The 13231-nt window shown below is 37.8% G+C and overlaps 1 protein-coding gene across 5 annotated transcripts in view; it reads right to left on the bottom strand.

Annotated features, from left to right (window-relative positions):
* WRN (WRN RecQ like helicase) overlaps positions 1 to 13231 on the bottom strand; it is a 152970-nt gene that overhangs the window by 62668 nt on the left and 77071 nt on the right. For all 5 annotated transcript variants that reach the window (XM_019466845.2, XM_019466847.2, XM_019466846.2 and 2 more), the window contains 2 exons: positions 12051 to 12157; positions 883 to 1070 (listed from right to left, as the gene is read on the bottom strand). In XM_019466845.2, the coding sequence (XP_019322390.2) occupies positions 883 to 1070; positions 12051 to 12157 (295 nt within the window). The remainder of the gene's footprint in view (positions 1 to 882; positions 1071 to 12050; positions 12158 to 13231) is intronic.

The following is a 13231-nucleotide window of genomic DNA, read 5'->3' as shown; positions in this document are numbered from 1 at the left end:
AGGCAAAGGAAAGCTTCTTAGCATATATATAAAATGCCTCCAAACAAAACAAAAAGGACAAAGTACTAGTGACAGTTTCTTCATCAGTAAAATGAAAATAATATGTAGCTTATTGAGCAGTTACAAGGATTACTACATCATTTACATAAAGCACCTACGAGAGTCCTTGGCACATAGTAAGGGCTCAAAAGTACTTATCAATAAGATGGCTTTTAAAATTCCCTAATACTCATGGTGCCTGGGTGGCTCTGTAGGTTGAGTGTCCGACTTCTGCTCAGGTCATGATCTCACGGTTTGTGGGTTCAAGGCCCAAATCAGGCTCTGTGCTGACAGCTCAGATTCTGTGTGTGTGTGTCTGCCCCTCCCCTGCACACTCTCTCTCTCAAAAATTAATAAACATTAAAAAAATTTTTTTAATAAATAAATAAAATTCCTTAATACTCAATTAGTTAGATAATTAGCAAACTAGATAGAATTCAGATAAAAGACTCAGTTATTTTTGTTGTTTACTTATCAATTATTAAGAGTATCGGTGTGTCTGGCTGGTTCAGTCAGTAGAACATGTGACTCATTATCTCAGGATCATTGGTTCAAGCCCCACATTGGGTGTAAAGTTTAGTTAAAAAAAAAAAGAGCATATATCCTGTTCAAGTAAAATTAAGTAGAAAAATACCAGATGAATTAGTTTCTGACTTCAGAAATAGGCTATTTACTCAGTCACTGTCTTGTTAATATGACATCACACTTGACTTGAATCAAAGCTAAGTAGAATTTGAAATATGTTAAATATGAATTAGAAGAAAATAGTAAAAAATAAATAAATAAAACAAAAATTTAAGAAGGAAATAGTTCACCAAAATTTATCAACCATGAATTCTTCACCTTGTCTTTTGGACAAGAAATTGCTTTAGATCCTGAAGGATGTTTCCTGATTTTCGTCCAACTTCCAAATACAAGTTTGGTCGATCAAAACCAGTACAGGTAATCTGAGGATTCTTCAGTTTTAAGCAATGTATAATGTCTTCCCGGATTGAAGAACTTGCAGTAGCAGTGACTGCAACAATTGGAACCTAAATGAAATAAAACTGATTTGTCAGAAAGGAGAGCACTCATTACTTCCTAACATTTCTACCACCATCTTACAAAGAGACTGGACAACAATTATATGAGGAACAATGTTAAAAATATAACTTTAATATTACTTTTTCAAAGAAGAAAAAGAAAACTTCCTACTTACTTGTTTCTCAGCCTTCATAATACATTTACTTTTTAAAAATCAGAAATCATTTGGGGCACCTAGGTGGCTCAGTTGGTTAAGTATCTGTCTCTTGATATTGGCTCAGGTCATGATCTCACTATTTGTGAGATCAAGCCCTGCATCAGGCTCTGCATTGACAGTTAGGAGCCTGCTTGGAATTCTCTCTCTCTTTCTCTCTCTCCCTCTCCCACCACCATTTCTCTCTCTCTCTCTCACACCTCCCTCACTTGTGTGCATACATGAACTCACTCTCTCAAAATAAACATTAAAAAAATCTTAAAAAAATCATAAATCACTTAAATAAAACACTAAATCCATACGATTTTTCAATACAATCTACCTATTAGCTATCTAACTCTTCATTTATTTTGTAAACATTTATTATATTTATAATAGTGCTGATATAAGTCATATGTTATACCTTATTTTTTATTAATCTGTGATTCACAAATCATAAACCTTTCATTCACTGAAAATCTAACTATACAAAGCAGTAAGTCTTTTTTTTTTTTTTGTCTCCTATATTGTATATATTGGTTTATGGCTTCTCAGATCTAGAAACACAGCTCTTAATGACCTGGATAACCTCTCTCCAGTTCACTAAGTTAATGATTGCATACAATACATAAGAGGAGTACATAAAATGAAACATCTATTATTAATTGGTTCCTTGAGCAACCAACTCATGTTCTATTTTTAGTCTAGAAAAGACTTAACTTAAAAGGTTAGCAGCCAAAACAGGAGACATGCAAGGTACTAAGAAAAACATGAACATGTAATCTTTCAGAAATTCTAAAGTAGGATAACAATATACCTCCCATGAAACTATATTCAATCTTTTTGTCCCTATTATCACAGTGAGCTATAATTAATTATGCTATTATTTTATATTCAGAAAAAAATGGAGTAAGTCTTCAAGTTCTTCCTAAATCATTAAGCTGTTCTATATCCAAGAATACAACTTTCTAAAAATACTTTTTGTGGTCTCTTACAAACAAAATAAATGATATCCTCAGAAAATAGCTCTTTAGATGCCCTGCATGTAACTCACAAATCAGTTTAAGCAATCATCCTCATGTAAGTGAAAGTTTATGGGCAATTTGTAAAAAAGCAATTATAGAATTTGGAAAACAAGATACAATTTACTAAACACTACAAAGTACTTTTACAATCAATATAGCTTTACTGAATTAAAAATTATTTCAGGGCACCTGGGTGGCTCAGGTGGTTAAAGCATTCAACTAGGGCTCAGGTCATGATCTTGTGGTTTGTGGGTTCAAGCCCTGCGTTGGGCTCTCTACTGACAGCTCCGAGCCTGGAGCCTGATTCTGTTTCTGTGTCTCTCTCTTTCTGCCTCTCCCCAGCTGGCACTCTCTCTCTCAAAAATAAATAAGCATTATAAAAATTTTTTTTTAATTATCTCAAAGCTCATATAAAAAAATGAAGTCTGGAAGTAGTATTTTTTAATGGAAAAAAAAAAGAGACCACAACCAGTGTGACCCAGTTATTTGCATTTTTGCATTCTCTATCCTTAAATTCTATGAAATTATTTAAATGTATTATTTTTTAATGTTTATTTATTTATTTTGAGAGAGAGAAAGAGAGATTGAGAGCAACCTCTCTCTCGAGCAGAGGTGGGGGGAGGGGGGAGACTCCCAAGCAGGCTCCATGCTGCCAGCACAGAGTCCAACATGGGGCTCGAACCCACAAACCGCAAGATTATGGGGCCGAGCTGATATCAAGAGTTGGATGTTTAACCAACTGAGCACTCAGGTGCCCCTAAATGTGTTAAATATCATTAAATGTTTTAATTGAATTTAAAATTTTTAATTAAATTATTTAAAAATTAACCCCCCAAATTAACTTCCTTGAGTTTTGGCTTATAATCAGACTGTTCTCTGAAGTTAGAGAGTGCCATCTATAACAACTTATAAATGAATAGGCCAATTTATAAAGAATTTAGTTTCTCTAACCAAGCTTAGAGAATATATATACATATATATGGAAAGTTCAAACATTAGAAGCTCCTAGGACATGTACATTCTCACTTTTTTTTTTTAATGTTTATTTTTTTTGAGAGAAAGAGACAGAGTGTGAGTGAGTGAGGGGCAGAGAGAGAGGGAGACACAGAATCTGAAGCAGGCTCCAGGCTCTGAGCTATCAGCACAGAGCCCAATACGGGGCTTGAACTCACAAACTGAGCTGAAGTCTGATGCTTAATCGACTGAGCCACCCAGGTGCCCCGAGGAATGTCTTCTCACCCTTACAACAACAAAGCACTTTCATCAATTTAAGTGCTTTATTCAAACAATTCATAAATGCACTAAGAAAATACTTGTTGCTTAACTACATATGCAGAGAAAGACAGATGTTTTCAGGATACAAAGAGTAAGAGGGTATGGTCTGTTTTTCTAAACAGTATAATGTATGAGTGAATAGGCAATGCATTTCTGAAAATAAGAAATTAAGCAATGAACAGAACACCTCTTGAAGAAGTTAATAGAAAAGTCAGGCAAAAGAGCAGCATGGTAGTGAAAAATATCTGGTGTAGTCAGTTGCCCGAGTTCAAATCCTGTCTTTTTTGTCACTAACGAGGTGTGAGAGTTTGAGCTGTTTATTTCACTCTCTAAACTTTGGTTTCCTCATCTATAAAATGGCAACAATAACAGCAATTTCATAAAGTCACTGTGAAGACCAGAGGACAACAGGACATGTAATGTGCTGCACATAATGCATGGTACACAGTAAGCACCCGAAAAGTTTCAGCCATTACTGATGCTGTCATCGCATAATGGGAAAGAATTCTAGACAAGAACTCCAGAGCCCTAGGCGCTAATCCAAGATTTGCCACTGACTTCGGCGAGGTCTTCTCTTGGCCTCGGTTTTTTTCTCTAAAATATGATATGTACCGGGCTCCACGATGTTAGACTCTCTTCTAACTCAAAATTCCCATGTTGCCACTAGAAATGCCCTATGCCAGCGACCCGTTAATGATAAAAAATCACCGTAAATGCACTCTTTTGCCTCAAGTACTCTAGAAAGTCAGTCACAGTTAAGAATGCTGCTTCCACAACTAGAAAATAGAAGTAATGGAATATATTAATTTTTAAAAATTTTTTAATATTTATTTTTGAGAGAGAGAGAGAGAGAGCGAGTGCACGAGCAGGGGAGAAGCAGAGAAGGAGACACAGAATCCGAAGCAGGCTCCAGGCTCTGAGCTGTCAGCACAGAGCCCGATGTGGGGCTCCAACCCCTAAGCTGTGAGATCATGATCCGAGCCAAAGTCAGACGCTCAACCAACTGAGCAACCCAGGTGTCCCTGGAATATATTAAATTAAAAGAAAATAGTTATTTCCTTCCACTTCAGAAATGAATAGAATCTGTTCTCTTAGAAGTCTGTGGTACCTTATGATGTTTAAAATTTATAAATGAGAGTGAAGCCTGGAAATAGCACACAGGCTGGTTATGAGACAGGTGATCACACATCCTGGTTTCCAGGGACACTCTGGTTTATGCTGTCTTCACAGCATAAATATTAATAGCTTGTAATCTCTAACATTCCAAAGCAAACTGATTTAGGCAATAAACTATGGTGTCACCTAGTCATATCAAGTTCTTAATTCATGAAAACTCTTACTCTTTAAGTTGGAAAATTTGGCTTCTTTGGAAATAAGTACCAGGTTTTGTTAAAACAGGCAAAAAATATAAGTTAATCTTATGACTATATATTTAGGAATGATTCAGTCCTAGACTTCAATGGTATAGCACCTACAGATTCAGAGAAGTATGACTATTCCATCTGCTTCTAAATTTGGGTCGTGTTGCTAATTCTCACTTGGTACTGCATAATATCATGCTTCATTCATGCAGCCATTCACTCAGTCCAAGTAATTACTGAGTGCCTGCATGCCATCTTTGGGAAAGGCTGGGGGAGGAAGGAATGGAAAGAATCAACAAGTCTCACGGATCTCACGGTTCCTTCTCCTTGAATCTTAGAGAATTTTAAGACTGGTGTATAGCTTTCTGCCTGGTTGCTCTTTCTGAGACTCACTTTGTCTCATTCTCTCCACATGGGAATCTTTATGCCAAGTGGTTTAGTGATTTCTTTGCTATTTTTAAACTCATTGAAATCATATGGTGTGAAGCTGCATCAGCTGTCCCAGTGTGACTGTAACTAGAAAGAGGAGAAAAGCACAGACAACCGTGAGGAAAATGAGAGTCCTACAACCACCAGGTGGCATTTCTCGCCACCTAGCTAATCAGCAGGATTTGTGAAAACACTAGGGGGAAAGGTTTTCTCAGCCATTGCTTGACAAACACCCTGTGCTATACTGAACCATCACAAGAAATGAAAATGATCCAATGGAGTCCACAGCCAGATATAATAAAAGATTTAATTCACCACTGAAAAGTGTTTAAGAACTGCATAAAATACTTAAAACTCCTCTAACACAATCCTTTTGGAATCAAAGGCCTGGGAAAGGATTACAGAAAACAATCTTCCTATTTTCCAAAAGCTTACTTTAAACCATTCTAAATTAATGGAAAGCAGACCTTGAGGCACACTGAACCCAATGACTTTTACCACACATATTTTTCCTCTATTATACTACTAACTACTATTAACACTGCTAATATTCCTATTATATTAATTCTATTCTGTAGAATTCTATATTAATTCTATATTAATCTATTATTAGTCTATTATTAATCTAAACTAATTGTATATTAATCTATTCTATTAATATTTGTACTGTTCCACACACCATTTACTGTTTGGTACTATTGTTTCTACTTTTATAGGTACAGATCTAAACTCCCTTATTGGACTATGAGCTACTTCAGAGCAGAAACTACACCTATGTTTTTTTTACTTCTTTCAAATCACTTGTTTGAGAAACTAGCAGTGTCCCACTGTGAAACTACGGCCCAACTCTACCACTATCTGCATGGGAAGGGGACTTCTCTGATTCTTAGCTTTCTCATCAGAATTCATTTATTCACTTAACCAAGTATTTTATGGAGCATCCACTATGTGCCCAGTCCTATTCTTGATGATACGAGCAAGATTATCAACAGCCTGTCCCCACAGAGAATATCCTAGTGGGGACTCATAGACAATAGACAAAATGTAACACAGTAAGTTAAACAGTGGTAAGTGCTTTTAAAAAACAGCAAAGGAATAGGAGGAATATTGAAATGTTGGAGGGAGGAATTGATTTAAAAATTTAATATGGTGGCCCAGGAGGCCTAAACGAAAAAGTAGTATTTCAGCAAAGACCTGAGAGAAGTAAGTGATCACCCCATGTGAATTATCTGGGTGAAGAGTATTCAGGGAGAGGGAAGAGCAGGAACAAAGCCCTATCACGAGAGCATGCTCCGTTGAAGAATATCAAAGAGAATGTGGTCAGGACGCAGCAAATGAGGAGACAAGTAGAGAATCAAGTCAAAGACAAGACGAAAGACCAGACCACATAAGACATGGTAGTGAGTTCTGTCATTATTTAGAGAGAAAAGGTTCACTGCTAGAGGATTTTCAGCAGAAGACATAACCTATCTGACTTATTCTAAAAGGATCACTCTAGATGCTGGGTTAATAGACTGAAGGAGGGAAAGAGTGGAAGGAGGAAGACCAACGAGGAGGCTACTGCTTCAGGGAGATGGAGATGGTGGCTGGTACCAGGGCGGTGACAGAGATCAAGAGAGAAATTATTAGATTCTGTACATATCCTGAAGATCTCATGAGATTTCCTCACTGTTTAAATGGGTGGAGGGGCGTCCAAGTGGCTCAGTGGGTTAAGCACCTGACTTTTGATTTCAGCTCAGGTCATGAGTTCAAGCTCCGAGTTGAGCTCTGTCCGAACAAATCCTCTCTCTTGGGATCCTCTCTCTCCCTCTCTCTTTCTGCACCCGCCCCCCTCCGGCCCACCGCTTCTCAAAAATAAATAAATAAAAACGTTTAAAATAAATAAATACATCAACATGGGGGAGGTAGAGTATGAGAAAAAAGGAAGAGTTGAAAATTTTAAGTTTATTTATTTTGAGAGTGAGGGAAGGGCAGAGAAAGAGAGAGAGAGAGAGAGAGAGGGAAAAGAGGAAGAGAATTCCAAGCAGGCTCTGCACTGCCAGTGAGAAGCCCAAGTCAGGGCTCTATCTCAGGAACTATGGATCATGACCTGAGCAGAAATCAAGAGTTGGATGCTTAACTGACTGAGCCACCCAGGAACCTCGAAGAGTTGAAAATTTTTGGCCTGAGCACCAGAAGAATAGGCTGCTATTAAATGACATGGGGGAGGGGTGCATGGGTGGGTCAGTCGGTCATGTATCTGCCTCTTGGTTTCAGCTTAGGTCACAGTCTCACAGTTGGTTAGTTCGAGTCCCACAACAGGCTCTGTGCTGACAGTATGAAGCCTGCTTGGGATTCTGTCTCCCTCTCTTTCTCTGCCCATGCTTGCTCTCTACCTCTCTCTCTCAAGAGTAAGTTTGAAATGTCATTAAGTATCTAAGTAGAGAGATGTTGAGTAGGCAGTTACATTTAAATAAGTATGTGTGTGTGTGTGTGTGTGTGTGTGTGTATTTTATAAAATGGTTAAAATAAAAAATAGTGATAATACCAAATGCTAGCAAGGAGGCAAAGAAACTGGATCACTCACACCTTGCTGGTATTAACTGAGTCGGGGGATATAAATTTGGGAGTTGTCAACATATAGATGGTATTTAAAGCCGTATGTTAGATCAAATGACCTAGGTGGGTAAGTGCAAGTAAGGAGGAGAATTAAGTCCAAGGACTAAGGTTTCAGGCAGGCCAATGTTAAAAGTGCAGGGAGCTTAGATGAAACAAGCAGGTGTGAAGAGACAGGAAGGAAGGAAGAGAACCAGGAGAATCTGCTAACTTGGTGACAGGTGAAAAACTGTTTCAAGAAGGTAATCAAGATAATAATCTTGCTGGCTTGTTGTGAGGCTTAACCAAGACGAAAGCATTGACCCCAGGGCCAGTCCCATAGTTGGAGCTCAATTCAGTCTAGTTTGATTCTCTCTCAGTATATACTTGTAACTGGTACATTCAAGTTTTTTTCTTGTTTTTACTTTATTTTATTTTATTTTAATGTCTGTTCTGACCAAATTTTTATGAGAAGAGCTAACAAAAAGAAGCTTTCAATTTTGCTACCTAGGGGCGCCTGAGTGCTTCAGTTGATTAGGTGTACAACTTCAGCTCAGGTCATGATCTCACAGTTCATGAATTTGAGCCCCATGTTGGGCTCTGTGCTAACAGCTCAGAACCTTGAGCCTGCTTCAGATTCTTGTCTCCCTCTCTCTCTGCTCCTCCCCTGCTCATTCTGTCTCTCAAAAATAAACATAAAAAAAAATTTTGCTACCTAGAAGCATAATTAATATGCAATGGAAATAAACTACACTCTACCAAAAGAATAACAAACAATCTCGGTTTTTCTTTCTTTCTTTTTTTTTTTTTCAATCTCTGTTTTTCTAAGTTTAGTCACACAACTGTTAAATCTTGGACTCTGACAACATACGTGATAGCTTCACTACTATGTGGCAAACCTAAACATAAGTCGACCTTGTTTATTCATTCAAAATTAATACAGTAGACCAGAGAACCCAGAAATAGATTCATCCAAATATACCCAAATGATTTTTAACAAAGTGTCAGAAGCTGCTCAATAGAAGAGGGACAGACAGACATTTCAACAACTGGTTTCAAGCAACTAGATAGACATCTACAGGCAAAAAAATGAACCTCAATCTAAACCTCACACATTACACAAAATATAACTCAAAATGCATCATGGACTTGAAATCTTCAGGATCTAGGGTTAGGTGGAGAGCACAATACAAGAAAAAACTGATGAACTGGACTTTATCACAACTAAAAATGTTTGCCATGTGAAAAACACTTTGAAGAAAATGAAAAAACAGCTACAAATTGGAAGAAAATATTTACAAACCATGTATCTGACCAAGGATTCATACCTATCTACAATAAAACACTTTCAATAGTAAAAATAAATACATAAATAAATAAATAGATAAATCCAATTAAATCAGGCATTTCACAAAAGAGGCAATTAGTATATAAGATGTCATCATCAGCCATTAAAGAAATGCAAATTAAAAACACAACAGGCTAATCCTCCACACTTATCAAAATGGCTAACCATATATGGGGTGCCTGGGTGGCTCAGCCAGTTGAGTGTCTGACTCTTGCTTTCAGCTCGGGTCATGATCCCAGGGTCATGGGATCAAGATCCAGGTGGGACTCTGTACTGGTTATGTGCCTGCTTAAGATTCTCTCTCTCTCCCCCCCTCAGCCTCTCTCTCCTGCTCATGCTCTCTCTCTCTAAAATGAGATTTTTTAAAAAACTGTATTTAATGGCTAACACAGAGGCAACTGGGTGGCTCAGTCAGTTAAGCGTCCAACTTCGGCTCAGGTCATGATCTCGTGGTTCATGAGTTTGAGCCCTGCATTGGGCTCTGGGCTGACAGCTTGGAGCCTGGAGCCTGGAGGCTGCTTCAGATTCTGTGTCTCCCTCTCTCTCTGCTCTCCTCCATTTCACTCCAACACTCCATCCCTCTCTCTCTCCCTCTCTCTCTCTCAAAAATAAATGAACATTAAAAAAAAATGGCTAACACCAAATGCTGGCAAGGATGGAGAGAAACTGAGTCACTCAAACACTGCTGGCAGGAATGTAAAATGGTAAAGCCACTCTGGAAAACAGTTTGGCAGTTCCTTAAAAAAACTATATATGGGGCACCTGGGTGGCTCAGTTGGTTGAGTGCCCAACTTCCGCTCAGGTCATGATCTTGCGGTCCGTGAGTTCGAGCCGTGTGTCCAGCTCTGTGCTGACAGCTCAGAGCCTGGAGCCTGCTTTGGATTCTGTGACTCCCTCTCTCCCTGCACCTCCTCTGCTCGTGCTCTCTCTCTCAAAAATAAATAAACATTAAAAAAAAAAAAAAAACCTACACATGCACTTACTATAGGACCAGCAACTGCATTCTTGGGCATCTGCCCTAAAGAAATAAAAACTTATGGTCACAGTTTGTTTACACACTTGCCAAATGAAGGACTTCTGGGTTGTACACAAATGTCACAGCAGCACTATTCGTAAAAGGCAAAAACTGGAAACAACACAAAAGTTCTTCAATAGGCAAATGGTTAAACTAACTGTGGTACAGCCACACAATAGAATACTATGCAGCAATAAAACGGAACTTTTGATTTACACACCAACTTGGGTGGATCTCAAGGGAATTATGCTGAGTGGAAAAAGACAATTCAAATAGGTGACAGACTGTACGATTCCATTTATAGAACATTCTCAAAATAAAATTATAAAGATGGAGACCAGATGAGTGGTCACCAGAAGTTAGGGTTGGGGGAGGATGGGGGGGATGGCTGGAAAAGAACAGCTTCAGGAGGCTTGTGTTAATGGAGCAGTTCTGTGTCTTGATTGCCGGGATAGTTTTACAAATCTACATATGGGATAAAATTGTACAGAACAATACACACACGCACACACACGTACTTATAAAACCAGTGAAATAAGTATAAACTGTGGAGACTGACTAGTTTTGACATTGTACTACAGTTATGCAAGATGTTACCATTGGGGACATTGTGTGAAAGGTACACAGACCCTCATTGTACATTTCTTTTACAACTGCCTGTGAATCCATAATTCTTTAATATAAAAAATAAACTGTTGCCATTACTTTCAGTTTTCAAGCCATTCATATAAAACATACCATTCATGTACTTATTTAGAAATTTGCTCTTTATAATTAGGGAAGAAGTGGAGTTCTAATACTAAAACTTTATTAAAACCTCTTTAGTTCATTTTCCAGGTTTTCAATATGATGCAAGAAAAGATAACCATGCTTTCACAGCATCCTAGAGGAAAAGGACATTGCATAACACCTCATTGAGACAGCATGGGAGACCTAAACATGTTCTCAAGTAGTGTCTGTCGGGGCACCTGGGTGACTCAGTTGGTTAAGCGTCTGACTTCAACTCAGCTCATGATCTCACAGTTCGTGGGTTCAAGCCCAGCATTGGGCTCTGTGCTGACAGCTCAGAGCCTGGAACCTGCTTCAGGTTCTGTGGCTCCCTCACTCTCTGCCCTCCCCCACTCATGCTCTCTATCTCTTAAAAATGAATACATGTTAAAAAAAATTTTTTTTTAAGTAATGTCTTATGTTCTACAGGTCAAATATGGCCCATAGCCTTATTATGGCCCACAAGAAAATAATTTTTACATCTGTTTAAACTTTATTTATTTGTTTTGAGAGAGGGGGTAGGAGGGACAGAGAGAGAGAGAGAGAGAGAGAGAGAGAGAGAGAGAGAATTCCAAGCAGGCTCTGCAATGACAGTGCAGGGCTCGAACTCACGAACTGAGAGATCATGACCTGAGCAAAAGTCAAACACTTAACCTACTGAGACACTCAGGTGACCCAGTTTTTACATTTTTAAAGGGTTGTAAAAAAAAAAAACAAAGAAAAATATGGACAAAGACCATACATGGCCCATAAAGCCTAAAATATTTATTACCTGGTTCTTTCAGTAAAAGTATACCAATCTCTGCTTTGTGGTATACCTCAATAAATTATATGCCAACCTTAGAAGAAAGTCAAAGTCAGAATTTTTTTAAATCTTTCCTCTGCTTACACCATCCATTTACCCTTCATAGAGAAGCCCTCAGCCTAATAACAATTCCCCAATCCTGGACTCTCCTTTGTTAAGAACGTCATTTCAAGACACCGCACTTGGCAAGTTTACCGTGGGGAGTGCTTTCTTTAGGGAGCCCAAAGTCCTGAATGAATTCCTGAAATCATGTCCCCATTCAGAAATACAGTGAGCCTCATCCACAGCAATAAGTGTAATACCTATAAAGTGAAAAATATAAAAATGGGGAAAATAAAGTTTAAAAAGAAGCAATAAATTCATCTAAATCAATTATCACCTTTACTTCAAATATATAAATATCACAGAAAGGAAAATAAATAACTCAAATCAAAGTATTTGGTTCATATAAAAATATAAGCATAAACAACATCAGGTAACACCAAAAATCATTATGAAACAGAGGATGGGAGAAACATGGATAAAGGCACATGGATAAAAGAAGGAAACATTGATTCAAACAACATTATTTATTAGATTTCAGCTTTCATCATTATTCCTCAAAGAAATGAATTACTTACTATTACTTTGTCCTCAAAACTATCACTCATGAACCACTTGCAATGATACTGTCTTAAAAAAGAAGAGCTGCTTTTTTTTCTCTCTCTCTGGTAATACTTTCAATTTTATCTTATCGATTAGCTATCAAAAGAGACAGAAAGAGCACATTCCTACTGAGATGAAGCACATCATCGTCCATGACTGATCACATATCATACTGCAGAGAGTTCCTCTGAAATGCCAATATTGGAAGACAGGATGACATCCACATTTTCTATTGTAAGATGGTAAGAACTAAATCTCAGTATGTACCATGCAGGTAAAAAGGGACGTAATTCGTTCTTTCCTTCCCTAGCAACCCCTCCACTCTGCCCCCCACCACACACCCACATTGAAACAGAATCAACAGTGTGTACTAATACATTTCAGAACAGGCTTTATTGTATAACCATCCATTAAAATGTCTTTAGATATTTCAAAGTAATGACAGTAGTGCTTTCGCCTTCCATTACCAAATTAATACTTAAGACAAAAATAATTTTGTCCTTCAGTGGAGATGATCACCACTTGATACTTATTTGAGTATTAATCATTTTCTGCCATTAGGAGAGCAATTACAAATATGTGTTCTAGAGTCAGACTACCTGGATGCAGAACCTGGCTCCAGCACTAACATTTGTATTAACTTAAACAAGTTACTTAAGTTTCCGATGGTCAATTTCCCACAAATAAAAGGTAGAAAATAATAGTACTTAACATTTTTTACTTACTCTGAA

The sequence above is a fragment of the Panthera pardus genome, unplaced genomic scaffold, assembly GCF_024362965.1.
Source record: "Panthera pardus isolate Hobbes unplaced genomic scaffold, ASM2436296v1 HiC_scaffold_13, whole genome shotgun sequence".
Lineage (NCBI taxonomy): Eukaryota > Metazoa > Chordata > Mammalia > Carnivora > Felidae > Panthera > Panthera pardus.
The sequence above is the reverse complement of the archived record's forward strand: the minus strand, read 5'-3'. Positions and strand labels throughout refer to the sequence as shown.